The sequence below is a fragment of the Pantherophis guttatus genome, chromosome 1 (genome assembly GCF_059756535.1).
Source record: "Pantherophis guttatus breed Tessera chromosome 1, ASM5975653v1, whole genome shotgun sequence".
Lineage (NCBI taxonomy): Eukaryota > Metazoa > Chordata > Lepidosauria > Squamata > Colubridae > Pantherophis > Pantherophis guttatus.
This window is the reverse complement of record NC_142063.1, coordinates 242,072,450-242,089,237: the sequence shown is the minus strand read 5'-3', so window position 1 is coordinate 242,089,237 and position 16,788 is coordinate 242,072,450. Positions and strand designations below refer to the sequence as shown.

The window sequence follows — 16,788 nt, the reverse complement described above, 5'->3', positions numbered from 1 at the left end:
GTCTCTTTTAAGATGAAAGATGGAGACTGGGGAAAAAAAACAATGCTGAAAATTATTTAATGTGAGTTTCTTTCTTAGCTTTCATATTGCATAAATGGTCAGTGTTTGAGGGAAATGGCCTTCAGATGATCCCCATCAAGTGCAAACATGCACCTTCTTTAAACAAGTTTTAGGCTAAGAACATTTCACAAAATCAAAGAATATGTAAATTCACCTCTGCTTTGCAAGTAAGAATGAGAAATTGGAATACTATGCATAATTCAAAGTGTAGATTTGAATACATCTTTAGTTATATTAAATCTTAATCTTATTAACAGTAAAAGCCTTAATATCATGAATCATAGTACTTCAGAGTTTTAAGCTAAAAACATAATATGCCCCATGCAAACTGTATAATTTTAATGAATGCATTTAAAGTTAATTCAAGTTTGCTCTAATCCAAAAAGAGTAGAGGTCAGATAAAAAGGGAAATCTTATCAGGTGAAGCATGGCATGGTCAAAATATTTAATTTGTGAGGTACATTTCTATCTGTCAATGGCAATCTTAATAAAAGGTGACGCATAATGAAATATAATTGTGTCGTTATTAAGATTGTTTCAATTAGGCTCCATTAAGTACAGTGCTGGGAGACTTGTTTTTCAGAAACTGTAGAATGTTTTAAAACACATTTATTGAGAGATAATTGACATTTAATTTGCATGTGGAAGATTTAACAAGTTGCACCAGCCTTTTCAAAGTCCATTAATTTGTATTTCAGGTGAGAGAAGAAGAAATAGAAGAGCTGGAAGCCTTGCTGAGCAATTTCTGTGAACTTGCTGCACCTGGTGGTGTGGAGAACAGTTACGGGAAAATAAATATCCTTCTGCAAACATATGTTAGCCGAGGAGAGATGGATAGCTTTTCCCTAATTTCAGATTCTGCTTATGTTGCGCAGGTAAAATTTAGTTCTTCCTCCTATCAATGACTTACCTAAGATACATAGAAAGCCAAAAGTCTGTGTGTTTATGTCCACATTTAATTGTCAAGCAATTTAGAACTGGAAGCTGGGAGTACTATTTTCGTTTTTAAAAGCTACAGCTTTCCAACGTAAGATCTTTTTCACACCGACTTTGCATCCCAACATACTTGTCTGTCTCTACTGACATCCATAAGTGCTGCAAAGGGCTATAGAGTATGTTCCCTTAATTCAGCAATCTTGCTGATCCTGAATATTATTATATAGAAGTAAGGATTATAGAATATACCCAACAATTATTTCAGTGGCTACCCAGATTATTTATTTTTATTTTTATTTTTATTTTTATTTTTTATTATTATTATTATTATTATTATTATTATTATTATTATTATTATTATTTTGGAGTCTTCTTTCTTCTTCTTCTTTCAAAGTGATATATAAAGATAAAAAAGGCATTAATGAACAAATGCAAACCAAATTATTGTATATCCTGGCAAAAGAAAAAATAATTCCCTGGTGCCAGCTAACATCTGAAAATGTCATGCAGAACAAAGTTGTGTGAGAAAATGTGAAACTCCCAGTTACATCTTTCTGGTGGAATTTTCACAATGTAAGTTCCATAACAGAGAAGGTCCCAAATGCCAGCTAATATTGTGACTATCTGATTCAAGCCAGTGAACATGGCTTGACAAGAAGTAATGGATGGAAACTAGTCAAGGAGAGAAGCAACCTTGAACTAAGGAGAAATTTCCTGACAGTTAGAACAATTAATCAGTGGAACAACTTGCCTCCAGAAGTTGTGAATGCTCCAACACTGGAAGTTTTTAAGAAGAAATTGGATAACCATTTGTCTGAAATGGTATAGGGTTTCCTGCCTAAGTAGGGGGTTGGACTAGCAGACCTCCAAGGTCCCTTCCAACTCTGTTATTCTATTCTATTCTAGCATAATAGTGGCAAAGGAATAGATGTGATATAATGTGCTACCATTGTTTTATTTGACAGAATGCTGCACGTATTGTTCGAGCTCTTTTTGAAATAGCCCTTCGTAAGCGATGGCCGGCAATGACATACCGACTGCTAAATCTCAGCAAGGTTATTGACAAGCGACTGTGGGGTTGGGTCAGTCCTTTGCGGCAGTTCACTGTCCTGCCCCCACCAGTCCTTACCAAGCTGGAACAGAAGAATCTCACCATTGATAAGCTGAAGGACATGAGGAAAGATGAAATAGGTAAGATACCAAGGGAAAATTAATGTGTCTTAATATTTAACACTCTGAGGGGTCCTTGGTGTTCTCCGAGCTTACTTGTTTTCTTGCAGACGTTTCTTTACCTTAACTAGGTAACATCATCAGTGATAGTAAGGAGTGTTGTTTGCTGTCAGTTTATATTCTGGTGTCTTGCCTATCTGTGTGGGTGGGGGCGATCTGAGAGATTCTTTGGTTGGGCTGTTTATTAGTGGCTCTTTGGTAATTTCTTGATTGGGGTGTTGCTTACTTGATTGTTGGTCTGAAGTTGACCTTGGAGTTAATCTATGCTGATCTGAATGCTGATCAGCCCCATCAAGAGATACCAAGAATTTCAAACTGGGATCTTTTTCCTGCAACTCTGTCTATGTATGCGGACCTTTACAAAACATTAGTTTATTTCCGTGCTGCCCATTTTAGTTATAAAATTCCCTGTTTTATCCGAGCTTCATGATAACAGCATTTGGCATAAAACTACAGATCTATTCATACACTTCATATCTTCCTTTTCTTTTATAACCTACTAGGGGGCCTTAGCTGAATCCCTTTTCTTGCAAGTATGGTGACTAAGATCTGCATGAGACTTTGGATAATTGCCAATGGTAGAGAGTCGTGGGATTAGAGGGACCTGTGCACATCTGGTCCTCTTCATAGGAGTTCTGTTACAAAACTGGCTCTTTTTCCCAGGGACTAAGAAGAAAGTAGCACTTCTATATCTCAACGTTTTTCAATATATCCTTGCCTGGGATGTTTTTTAGTCAGACTTAATTTACTAGCCACGCCCCTCAGAAATTTTCTATTTTGTCTATGTGACATTGTCAGGGTAATGAAGATTTAAAGCTGGCCAGCCCCTTTAAGACTGAGGATGAGTCAGCAGTTATTGCACTTTAAGAAGCTGTCTATATAAGGGAGGCCATTAGAGGGTGTCTCTCTCTCTCTCTCTCTCCTCGTATATCACTCTCCTCGTCGCTGTTCTATGTGCATTGTAGTTCTCCATGTAGAGTTGAAGAAGATTGATTGCTTGCCTGGTATGTGCCTACCACGTGTATGTATGTATATAGAAGTCTTGTATATAAACCACTGTTTGTAAGACAAACCCCTGTGTCTTGTATTTTGCTCCTGGGTGGTCTCAAAATAGTAGTCAGGCTGTAAACACTCTGTCAGACATAACATAACTTAGAATTCTAAGGATTCAATGAAAACATCCTTTCTTTCAGTAAGGTCCCATTTTATATTTAGGAAAATACATAATGGATTTTATGTCTGAGGTCAGTATTTTTAAGTAAAAGAAGACTGGTATTAATCAAAATTGTTAGGAGGTATTTAATCAGTGACTTATAATATAAAAATCATTTTCTGAGCTACAAATAAAAATTTAAATTAAATATTACTTTGTTTATATCAAGTGTCAAGATCTGCTTGTACAGCAAGAATACCCCTTGATTTGCTTCCCCCTGTCAGGGAAGGCTAGTCAGGGTAACAGTCAGATAAAGCCTTGAAACTATGAAAGACAAGCAATTTCACTTTGCCTTCACTTGCTTTAGATATTTATAAGCATTCTTTTGTTTCAAATTTCATATTATTTTGCAGGTCATATGCTCCATCATGTAAATATTGGATTAAAGGTCAAACAATGTGTCCACCAAATTCCCTCTATCGCAGTGGAAGCCACCATCCAGCCAATTACTCGTACTGTATTGAGAGTTAGGTTAAATATTATCCCTGATTTCAAGTGGAATGATCAGGTAAGAATACCTAGAATATAAAGTCTACAGGACATGTTGAGAATGTAAGCTCATCTAGATGTAACTTACAGGATATATAATAATAGGGCTGGAAGGGATTTTGGAGGCACTTTTCTGATCCAGCCTTAGCAGAAGCAAGAAACAGACTATTTGTGACGAAAACCCCCTCTTTATTTACCTCTTGTGAATTAATTGCATTCACCCACCGAAAAGTCCAGGCAATAGTCCTGCAAGGAGTTAACGGCAACAACAGACCTTATGATCTGTCCCCGTCCACACACACACACAAACACAGCCAGCCGAGGGTTAAGGAAACACTTTGGCACACACCCAGGTCTTTATCTCCAACTTGGCAGCGATATACACACCGTCTGCCAAGTGCATTTATTTCCACAAAACAGAAAGATAAGATACTTAGCGTACAAAAGTCCAATCAGAATAATATTCCTCTCAGCAGTTTCCGGATGAGGCTTTAGTGACTATCCAAGGTTTACTTTTGTTCGTCACAAGGATCACTGGCCACCACCCTCTATTATATAGTCTCTGGGGTGTGGTCCAGTGACTCAGTTCTAATCCCTAGCACGCCTCCTGAGCTGCTGCAATCGTTTATCACGCCTTCGGAGGCGTGCGTCCAGGAATGATGTCTCTCCCTTGCTCTCATCCGAGCCACCTGTCTCCCTGCTAATCTCCTCTCCCTCGGCCGGCACCTGAGACAGTGCCAGAGGGGAGGGGCCTGGAGAGGGAGGCCTGGCTGACTCCTCTTCCTCATGCTCGGAGCTTTCTTCCTCCGGTGGGACAGGCTCAGAGGGCGGGGCCACAACACCTTATCAGTTCCTTGCGACAATTGCAAGGCTGTGAGCTCCCAGCCGAAAGGCTGCAAATTAAGTTCTGACAAGCAGTCTTTGATGCACAAAACACAATGAGCAAAATCTCCAGAAATATGAACTGTTGTCTTCTACAACAACCATTCCCCTTTCCTTCTGTTTATTCCCCAGCCAGGGAGGGGCCATTCAGCATCCACATGTGCTTTGCTTCCCGAGTCAACTCCTTGTCCTCCGTTGTTTACCTCTCCTAACTGCTCTGCGCATACGTGCATCTGGAACAGGCCCCAGCTGTTCTTCCTCCTCACTCATCTCAGCCTCCAAAGGCAGCTGCCTCTCCAATGGCTGGAAAATGTCAGGCAGCCCTGGCTCTATCTCTGCATCTGACACAGAGCATCCATCAGAGCCTTCCCCAGACTCCAGAACTGGCCCAAGATCCTCCCCAACCTCCTCATTGTTTGAGTCTGCCAACAGCTCCGCTGGCAGCTGGCGGGCCACAACAGGCACTGCTGTTTCTCCTTACCTCTTAAAAACCTTCAGATATGTTCTAAGTAAATAATAGAATATGTTTCTTAACTGTACTATAACACAGCAACTTTAGTAAACTTGGAAGTACAATGGAAATTATGGTTCTCATAGTCTTTAGCTATGCATATTAGTTTATTCAGGTTGACATGCCGAAGTCTGATCCCATATCCCTACTCCACTTATAATCTTTGTACAAGAAAATAAAACAAAAGAAAACAAAAGAAAAGGTGTATCTCTCACCTTCTCCATCTTCAGATTTACTCTTTCATTTAAGTTTATAAGTAGGACTAGATTGTTTTCAGTTACCATACATGCATTTTAAACAGTCTTGTGAAACAATCTGAACTTAAATTTCATAGTGTGTGGTCTGAATTCCACATAGTTCAGCTTTTATAATAAGCTTATAAGAAAATGAACCTATTAATCCTCTTGTGGATGAGGGCATGTAAGTAGAAAGCAGACCCCTTGCTTCCTATATTAAAAGGGCTCAAATCAGTGGTGGGTTGCCCCCGGTTCGCACTGGTTCTATAGAACCGGTAGTAAAACCGGCAGGAGGCTCCGCCCACTGACCCTGACATCATCAGAATGCTTCTCGCTTCGCTCGCACACAGCCCCATTGCAAACTGGTAGTAAAGGTAAGTAGAACCCACCCCTGGCTCAAATGTTCCTCATAGTGCTATGGTCAGTAAACTGTCTTTCATTTATCAAAATGATTTATTCACAGATTTAGTATAACATATTCCTCAGCATCGGGATATTTTATTATTGACATGGTTGATCGTTGATTATTTTTGTCATTTTTAACTAGCCTCACATAAGTCAGGAATGTCAGTCTTCTCAGTTAGATGAATGGAGTGCCATATGAGCCTAGCGAAATAAATAAATAAAATTAGAAAAAAAATAAGAGAACACATGTATAACATTGCTTATTTACTTTACCTCATAGGTGCATGGAACCGGTGGAGAGCCCTGGTGGATTTGGGTGGAAGATCCCACCAACGATCACATTTATCATTCAGAATATTTTATTATTCAAAAAAAGCAGGTAAATCTATGCTGTATAACAGCATAGAACACCTATGTTATGAGCTGGTTTCCTAAGCATTCTTATATTTCATATTTATATTTTTATATTTTTATTTATTTATTTACAGTGCCTTGAAAAAAATAGAAGAGAAACAACGCCACATGTACTAGATCACACTAAAATACTAATTAAGATTTTTTTTAAAAAAAATAGATAATTTATATATTTTATACTTATTAATAGTTACTGGTTTACTAATTATTATATGAGTATAACATGATTGCACACATTATTATTGTAAAATATCAAAAAACATCCACCATAGTATTATACATTGCTGCATCCTGGCAGGAATAGCCAACACTTCAGAAGATAGGCCCTATCTAATAAATTAAAATTCAATAGTGAAAAAGTAAGGTTCCACATTTAGGCAAGAAAAGCCAAATGCACAGGTGTAGTATAGGTGGTACCTGGCTCAATATTAGTAATTGTGAGGGATCTTGGAGTCCTAGTGGATAATCATTTAAATATGAGCCAGCAGTGTGCTGTAGCTGCCAAAAAAGCCAATGCAATGCAGTCCTAGGCTGCATTAACAGAGGGATAGAATCAAGATCACGTGAAGTGTTAATACCTCTTTATAATGCCTTGGTAAGACCACACTTGGAATACTGCATCCAGTTTTGGTTGCCACAATGTAAAAAAAGATGTTGAGACTCCAGAAAGAGTGCAAAGAAGAACAACAAAGATGTTTAGGGGACTGGAACCTAAAACATATAAAGAATGGTTGCTGGAATTGGGTATGTCTAATTTAATTAAAAGAAGGACTGTGGTGACATGATAGCAGTGTTCGAATATCTAAAGGATTGCCACAAAGAAGAGGGAATCAACTTATTCTCCAAAGCACCCGAAAGCAGGATAAGAAGCAATGGGTGAAAACTAATCAAGGAGAGAAGCAATCTAGAACTAAGGAGAAATTTCCTGACAGAACAATTAATCAGTGGAACAACTTGCCTCCAGAAGTTGTGGGTGCTCCAACAGTGGAAGTTTTCTAGAAGAGATTGGACAACTATTTGTCTGAAATTGTATAGGATTTCCTGCCTGAGTAGGGTGTTGGACTAGAAGATCTCCAGGGTCCCTTCCTACTCTGTTATTCTGTTATCTTTTGAGTAGTAAAAATATTGCTTTTCCAAATTAGATCACATTTTTCTGTAAACTATTTCTTGACTTACGGAACAACATCACATTTCCAACTTCTCAGTGTGAACCTTTTACCACCACCCCCCCATGCCCAGTACATCCCTACATCCTGTTAAGCACTCAAATTACATAGCTTTGGTATATAGCTCAACATTACTGCAACATATTTAACATTTAAAGATTTTCCCATAAACCTGGTTATATCCATTGTTACACTACCCTGAAAAGATACCACGTTATCACATAATCATATATGTGAATGAACCCTTTAAAACTTTTACACCTCCAACATAGATGTCCATCCTTTCAGATATGGTCTTTGGGAAGTCCAGTGTACCTAAATACAGTGCTTAATGAATCAGCTTAAATCTCAGATCTGTTGATATCATTTTAACATTTTAAAGGACATGAATCCAGGGTTGAAATGCTCCCGGTTTGGACCGGATTGCCCGATCCGGTAGCGATGGCGGCAGATGGTTCAGAGAACTGGTAGCAAAAATCCCTTGACCTTCCCCCCCCATGCCCAGCTGAGCCGCGATCATCAGAGCCTTTCTTATTTATTTTTAAAAACATTTTTTCTATAACCTCTTGAGCTGAAAAAATACTTTTAAAAGTAAAAAAAAAAGCCTCTGATGATTGCAAAGAGGTTGTAGAAAAAATGCTTTTAAAAGCCTCTGACAATCCCAGCTGAGTTGCCTGATTGTCAGAGACTTTTAAAAGCATTTTTTTTTACAACCTCTTCGGCCGAAGAGGTTGTAGCAAAAATGTTTTTAAAAGAATAAAAGTCTCTACCGATCAGGCAACTCAGCTGGGATCATCAGAGGCTTTAAACATTTTTTTTTTACAAAAAAATGGTTTTAAAAGTAAAAAAGTTGGCTACGCCCACCCAGTCACATTACCACCGCCACCACCCCAACCAAGCCATGCCCACAGAACTGGTAGTAACAAATTTTACATTTCACCACTGCATGAATCCATTGTTGGGGCTTTATTGGAGATTCTAGTTCTTTTGTCCATGTTTGAATTATCCCAGAAATATCTACTATAAAAATTCTTGAGCCTCTGATAGAGATATATAATAGATTTTAATTTTGTCATGACTTAAAGTATAAGAGCAACTCAGGTCTTTGAAGCACCCAAAGAGTCTAGCTCATATTGATCCATTAGAACAGCGCCCCGCGCCCCCCCGTGCCGCCCCGCCCCCCCCAATCTCCATGGTTTGGCCCACTCGGCCATTTGAAACCGCTCACACACGTGAAGTTCCATTTGCACAAGTGGAGGACATGTGCACCCGCTGCTTGTGCAAATGGAGCTGCTTGCACACATGCCTGCCACACACACAGAACCATTCCTTCTCCCACCCCCACCAGGCTGTCAAGCCAGAAAGATTAAGAGCTGCTGCATTAGAAAATGCCTAAGTTGAAGATACCGCCACTGTTATGATTTAGGAAGGTCAGCTTCAATTTGGTCAATCTTTAAGACAATCATACATAACAGTTGATTCAAAGCCATGACTCATCTTCCGCCCAAATTTTCCACCAATTTTTGAAATAGAAGTTTTCCACAGAGTTAAGTATTTGAGTCTCATTATCAAACCTGAGGCTCCTTTTTTCCTTACCTTGTTTCATTTCCTTATTTGTATACATCTATATAATAAAATAGACGATAATGTTAACCACTTGAGGAGAAAATAATTATTCATTTTTTTTTCAACCTAGGTCATTGCAAAGGAAACTCAACTGTTAGTATTTACAATCCCAATTTTTGAACCGTTGCCCTCGCAATACTATATCCGGGCTGTCTCTGACCGATGGCTAGGAGCTGAGGCTGTGTGCATTATTAATTTCCAGCATCTGATTCTGCCAGAGAGACATCCACCTCATACAGGTAACATTGTATTGAGAACTGCATTCCTGCATAATTATATAGAATTTATTTCTTGAATTATTTACAACTATTAAATATTGAAGTGTTTGGTGGGGGGGGGTTCTTCTACTTGTAGTTTAGATTTTCATTGATTCTCAACAGCAGTGAGATCTATCATGGATGAATGTATGTATGTACTAATTTATACATAACTTATAAATCTGACCAATTGCCCATTGGTCATAAATCTGACCAATTGCCCATTAATAGCTATATTTTCTTCATTTGCTTACTGATGCCTTAAAGTAAGAATTTACTTTATGTTGTACCATTTTTCTATAGTCTCTGGTTTACATAGAGACAGGTGGTGCACTGCCTTTTTGCATAAAAAATACTGGCACGTGAACTTGTTCACCAAAGGCCTTTTTACCAGTATGCCTATTGTTGTAGTGACCTCTATTATCGTTAAGCCTAGATCATTTGCAATTCAGCTTAGAGAATGCTTTCAGAAATATTCATCTCATTTGATATATGCAGGGTTTTTTTTTTTAAGCATGTATAAATTCATATGTGTGTCTGCTGTGTTTGGCATTGTTGCTCTGTATCTAATCTGTCTGGCTAAACATGTGTACCTATTTATCTAATTGACTGATCAATGAGTGCTATTCAAAAGAAGCAAAAAGATATTTACACATCAGCAAATAGGAGACTTTGAGGATTTATGGTAATTGACTGCCATTCCCATCTGGTTCCTCTGAAACAATGAAGTGTAGAGAGGTCCTGCTAGACAAAGATAAAGAAAAAGGCCTTTCACACACACACATCCCACCCCTCTGACAGATCCCAAGAAATAACAGCATTAGCAGGGGATGATGAAAGAGTTCTAAAGTATCTATGAAAAGTATGTTAAGAATATCAAGGCTTGAAGCCTCCACAAATTTTATGGCTCTCCAGCCATACCTTACTGCGAAGCATCCTGAAAGGGGTACTGAAATCTTGAGCCAAACTAAACTTCAAAGAAGGCATCTGTGTAACAGAATTGTCACAGTTCTCCGCCAATTTAATAAGAGTCAGGCTATATACATGCTCCAACCTCTGTAAACCAAATTTAACACTAAGATGTAGGTGCGTATGGTTCTAGTTGAATCTGTGTGGTTTTATATGATAATGTGTCGTGTCTCTTGTTGCATAATGTTAATTAACTGCCTTTACTCAAATTTGCCCTTTGAATTTCCCCCTTTGGCAGAAATATCACACTGATATTTCTGAATATCACACTGGAATATCACACTGAATATCACTCTGTTACTAGCAGTGCTATTACTACCGTTGTATTTTAATACCATCTTTCCAAAATTTTAAATATAATTTCTAACACTTTAATTTGGCCCTGCCTGAAAGCTGACAATCAGTTGGAGCTATGTATGCGATATGTGGTTGGTTCACAAAGGCAACTACATTCAACCCTGACTGAAAGCTTCTTTAAAGGCCAGGCATATAATAATCCGGTTTAAGTGCATGGTATAATTTACCACAGCAACATTGTTTCCTTTAAGCTGACAAATTGGCAAATTAATGAATTTATTATATTCCTTGCAGTCAGTGTCTCACAGGGTTTCTAGAGATAGCACCAAATGCTGGAGAATGCCAATCTGCATAATTGACCCTTTATGGAATATAGCTTATTATCCATTTCCAGTCTTTAGCTAGGGGGAAATATTTTTTTTACCCATAAAAGCCCTGATCAAGCACTGTCCTCACATATAAGTCTGAACAAAGAAGGATGGTGAGTTCTTTACCTCTCTTAACAGTCCTGATAAGGTTACTGAATAGTAGTTCTCCATAAATCCTGTACACACTTCAAAAATGCTTACCCTACATTCCCATGTATTCCAAAGTATTTCTTCCTACTCATTTCCAAAGCATGTTCCTCTTTCTGGAGTTTGGGTTGTATTTTTGTCCCTTTCATAAAAAGAAGTAGATCTTCCATTCAGAGAAGAGGCATACCATCTGTTTATTTTTTGATAAGTATATTTTGCATTTTGTTGTGTGGTCTGATAAATGTGATTAAATGTGACTTAATAAGATTAAATGAAAGAGATAGTAAAGTATGTCCTTGTATCATTCTTGATTAAAGTAAACTACTTACAATTTTACAGTTTTTATAAATATATGCATCATATCTAAGAGGCTGAATCAGTTTATAAATTAAATTGATCCTGCTTTTCAAGTATGATACCGTATTGGAATAATAACTCAGGAATTTTTTTAAAAAAATATCTACAACAAATTTCCCATTTTATGTTCTATTCAATTAAATGGGTCTTCAGTATTAGCAGAATATTATAAAGCCATCACAAAGGCAAAATAAAATCAAATAAACAGATTAATAGCTACTAAATAAAATGTCTAAGAAAAATAAGGTTTTTCATTAATTTTTAATTCCAGAACTTCCTGGATTATTCTGTCTTCAAACACCTCAAAAACATACATACATCCTCTTCTCTTGTCTCCGTGCAGTAGAAACAACCAAAAAGAAGAAGAAAACTTGATAGCAATAACACTTAGACTTCTATACCGCTTCATAGTGCTTTACAGCCCTTTCTAAGCAGTTTACAGCATCAGCATATTGTCCCCAACAATCTGGGTCCTCATGTTGATGATCTACTTGGGAAGAAAGAATAACCTAGAGCAGTGATGGCGAACCTTTTTGACACCGAGTGTCCAAACTGCCCGCGCGCATGCCCAAACGGAAAGATGCGCAAGCGAACATGCACACATGCATGCACAGACATTCATGTGCGTGTGCGCAGCAGAGACCTGAAGACCAGCTGGCCGGCGGGAGGCAGGGCATCCCAACACCGGCAGAGTGGCAAGAGGTAAGATCTTTTTCTTTCGTGAGCTTCTGTTTCGTCGTTTGCAGGGATACAGAAGCTCGTGAAAGAAACGCCATGGAGAGCTGAGCTGGGGCAACAGCATGCGTGCCAGCAGAGAGGGCTCTGTGTGCCACCTCTGGCACGTGTGCCATAGGTTCGCCATCACGAACCTAGAGGAACAAGAGAAAAAGCCTGTATGTCTTGAATGCGTTCTCTCTCTCTCTTCTCTCTCCCTCTCTCCCTCCCTCCCTCCCTCCCTCCCTCTCTCTCTCTCTCTCTCTCTCTATCACACACGCACACACACAATTTTTTTAAAGAAGTGTGAGAACTAGAGAATGTCTTTTTTGAGACAATTACTTAGATTACACTTCTGTCCCAACTACAATTTTGTTTGATTTGACTGTTATCTTGATAGTGGCTCTTCCTCTTGTTCATCAAGGTTATTCTTTCTGCCCATTACAGATGGGAGTAAGCAGTGAAGAGGAGGAGGGGTATTGGTAAGGAAAGAGAAATGTAGAGAGATGAAGTTACAGTAAAAGATAATTGAAGGGAAGAAAAGAAAAGAGAGAGAAAAACTCTATATAGGCATTACCCAAAGTATTAAATTTACAGCATAAGCAGCCCTTCCCAAGCAATGGCTAATCTGCAAGAGTATCTCAGGTTTGAAGATTTGGAGAAGTCTCACTTCCCCTTTTTTCACTTTCAAGTCAGTATTGACTCCTGGCAACTTCCTGGACAATCCCCTACAGTGTTCTTAGCAAGATTGTGGAAGTGTTTTGCCATTGCCTGCTTCCTAAGATTGAGAGTCCCAAGGTTACTCAGCTGTCTTTGCGCCTAAGGCAGGACTAGAATTCACAGTCTCCCAGTTTTTAATTTGATGCCTTAACCACACCACCAAACTAGCTTTCAGGAATGAATTAAGCTAGAAAATTATATCTTCGTGTCCATCTATATGAATCCTTGGATGATGTTTATTGAGATTTTGATAAATGTTTTGTATTAATTAATATTTATTATTCAATTTTCAGAGTTACTGGACCTCCAGCCTTTACCCATCACAGCTTTAGGACATCCCAAATATGAAGCTCTCTACAAATTTACTCATTTCAACCCAATTCAGACTCAGATATTCTATACATTATATCACACTGATAGTAATGTACTACTTGGAGCTCCCACTGGTTCTGGAAAGACAGTTGCAGCAGAATTAGCCATCTTCAGAATTTTTAATAACTATCCCACTACAAAGGTTCGCAATAATTTTTTTTTCTCTGAGAAATATTTGTAATCTGGTTTTCATAAGAACTAAATGAGATTGTGCATTTAATGAAAAATTCTAAAGTGAAAAAACCCTGCTTAAAATGAAGGATGGGGGAATGCTTTCTATTTAAAAAAATTATATGACTGATGGAATTTGTCACTGTTTTACAATATTTCTATATTCCATAACATCAAACTGTTCTCTGGGTAGTTCACAGATAAATATGAACATGAAATAGAAAGATAGGCATGAAAACCAAACAGCTAAAATGTGTTAAGGAAAAAGAATACTGCGAAAAAAATACAAATATATTAAAACTAGGCATTCTAGAAAATAAAAGGTTTATCTGGTATCAGAAAAGCAGTTTTTATACTTTAATTTCACTTGGATTTAATTGCTTTGAAGAATAAAACAAAATTTTGAACATTATCAGTGGTAGTTTAATATCAATAACAGTGAAGCTTTAAATACTGTACAGGCCCTGAAATCTATATACTGTATTATAGTGATTTTGTATACTTTAATCTGCTTCTCTTGACTTGTTTTGTAGGCAGTATATATTGCGCCCCTTAAGGCACTGGTGCGGGAAAGAATTGAAGACTGGAAAATTAGGATTGAAGAAAAGCTTGGTAAAAAGTAAGTTTTTAAAAAGAATTTAAGAGATGGAAAGGTTTCTTTCCTTGATACCTGCTTGCTGCAGTCTTGAGAACTTTGAGCTAATACATAAATATTGATGTGTGTAGAATTGGTATATTTATGAATATTCCTTACCATAATACCACATGAAATCTGAAAACTCTTCTCTTAAGAATATATTTATGTACAGATAGCAAGCTCTGGGGACTTTTTAAATATTTCTTTCTTAATATATCTATGTATACGAGTCCAGCTTAATAAAAGTTCCCTGTGTTATTGATTTAGCCTCAGTTTATAATCTGGACATGAAACAGTTCAAAATATTTCTAGACATTTTGCAGTTTGCCTTCGCTTTGAAAAAATATTTCTATGCATCATGACTTGGATAGAAAATTAGGCAAACCTTTCTCTCCTAGAGAATGGATTTTCTTTAACCTCTGTGTTGCCATCTTTCCCTCCTAATTACCGCCTAGGACTTGCCTGTGAAAGGAATTACATTAATTAGGATGGCAACACACTCCTTTTTTTGTTGGGGGGGTGGAATATGTATAAGAAATACACACAATATTAGGAATGTTGTGGTGTCATCCTTATGTTCAGAGAAAATACTGTTATTCCTGTTAGTCCTTAATATTCAGGACTAAATCACCACAAATAAAAATAAAAGTGTGTGTTCTAATACTTCACAATGACCACGTGACTCATTTTACAGGGTTGTAGAGTTGACAGGGGATGTAACTCCTGACATGAGATCCATTGCCCAAGCTGATCTTATTGTTACTACACCAGAGAAATGGGATGGAGTCAGCCGAAGCTGGCAGAATAGAAGTTATGTCCAAAAGGTTTCTGTCCTCATCATAGATGAGATTCATCTGCTAGGTAGGAATTGCTTTAATCTTTACCGTTGTTGGAACTGAAATGTGTTGGCCGCATCTATCTGTATCTGTATATCTATATCTCCTTTATATGTTTTCCTAGGGGATGAGAGAGGGCCTGTCCTAGAGGTTATTGTGTCTCGGACTAATTTCATCTCGTCTCACACAGAGAAGCCTGTCAGAGTAGTTGGTCTGTCAACAGCATTAGCCAATGCCAAGGATCTAGCTGATTGGCTAAATATTAATCAAGTACGTAAATGATGCTTACTGTTGAAGTTCTGAGCATTATCTTTAAAATATTTACAATTTTAAGCATGGGGGGGAAAATAATCTTATTTATCTCTTTAGATGGGGCTATTCAACTTTAGGCCATCTGTGCGTCCAGTTCCATTGGAAGTTCACATACAAGGTTTCCCAGGCCAGCATTACTGTCCTCGCATGGCTAGCATGAACAAACCAGCCTTTCAGGGTATGCAACCTTAGCTATTTCTTTCACCTCACACTATGGGCAGACCCATTTATAATACATGTTTCTTGTCTTTTATTTCTATCTTTAAAGAATATCTTTTTAACAGCATGGCTTATGTGTGGGCTCTATACATTTAGAGAGCTAACAGTACAGAGTGCAACTGAAATATATTTCAGACAGAATAATTACTGTTAACATTTGACACTGTGAAAATATTTTCCTATTAGTGTGTTGAGATTTACAACATGTAAATCATTCTCAGTATTAATTCACTAGGAGAATCACTCCTAATGGAATCTTTACGAAAAATGTAAACAGAAATTGGACATCAAGTTAAGCTTGCATAATTCTAATTTCACAGCATAGCCATAAACTTCAGAAATGTAAGTGTATCCAGAGATGTCTTCGTTTTCAACTTTTTATTCTTACACTGGAAAGGATAAATTTAAGAACCACCTTCATATTTTATTAAAGCATGTACTGTGTAGGTTCCATAAGGAATATTTATTATATCAATTAAAAAGAAGTCCCCAAATAAATTTTGAATTGTGAACTGCTGTTGATTGTAAGGAGACAGTTGTGAGGTGGCTTTTTAGCTGATCTAATTAGCCTTATGACAGAAGCGAAGTATTGATTGGAGACTAGAGACCAATCTTGGCAGTTCAGATTATTTACACCTCAAAGAAGAGCATTGTAGAAAAACACTAATGAACTATAAATCTGTCCAGAGCTGTTCAGCCACACCTGTTCCTGAATGAACAAAAATGCATTATCTGTCAAGCTTTCTATCAGGAAACAGATGTATTGATTTCTATATGAAGAAGAGGCAGTGTCAGCATTGTCATTTGTTATATGTATACACGTGCACATGCCTATGCTCCTACCTGTATATTGTCATTTGTTTTAAAATTAGATTGTCAGGTATCATTCATCATTCCAAGAAGTAATAGTTATTTTTACATTCAGTAATATTTTTTATTTTAAATACTCTGTGTGTGTGTGATTATACCTGAAGGAATGCTATTAATACTTCTGTTAATACTTTTATATTCTGATCAAATTACTGTAGCAGTATAATTTAGGGAACATTTTTGTTTCCATATGTTTGATGGAATATCGATATGTATATGTCAACAGCTGCCATTATAAACTTTATTTCTCAACCCATAAAATTGCGCTAAAAGCTGGAGCTTTTCATTTTGTGCATTTTATAAAATGCCGTTTTGACTTCTTTCCTCTTTTGCTGTATTAATTGTTAAACCCCCATTTTCCCTCCATTCCAAGA

The 16,788-nt window shown here is 37.5% G+C and overlaps 1 protein-coding gene across 1 annotated transcript in view; it reads left to right on the top strand.

Annotated features, from left to right (window-relative positions):
- The window catches only part of ASCC3 (activating signal cointegrator 1 complex subunit 3), a 211,215-nt gene that overhangs the window by 120,138 nt on the left and 74,289 nt on the right, over nt 1-16,788 (top strand). The window contains exons 20-29 of the mRNA XM_060689118.2: nt 759-935; nt 1,962-2,187; nt 3,793-3,947; nt 6,243-6,341; nt 9,239-9,407; nt 13,291-13,511; nt 14,074-14,159; nt 14,872-15,038; nt 15,138-15,283; nt 15,383-15,503. Of these exons, the coding sequence (XP_060545101.2) occupies nt 759-935; nt 1,962-2,187; nt 3,793-3,947; nt 6,243-6,341; nt 9,239-9,407; nt 13,291-13,511; nt 14,074-14,159; nt 14,872-15,038; nt 15,138-15,283; nt 15,383-15,503 (1,567 nt within the window). The remainder of the gene's footprint in view (nt 1-758; nt 936-1,961; nt 2,188-3,792; nt 3,948-6,242; nt 6,342-9,238; nt 9,408-13,290; nt 13,512-14,073; nt 14,160-14,871; nt 15,039-15,137; nt 15,284-15,382; nt 15,504-16,788) is intronic.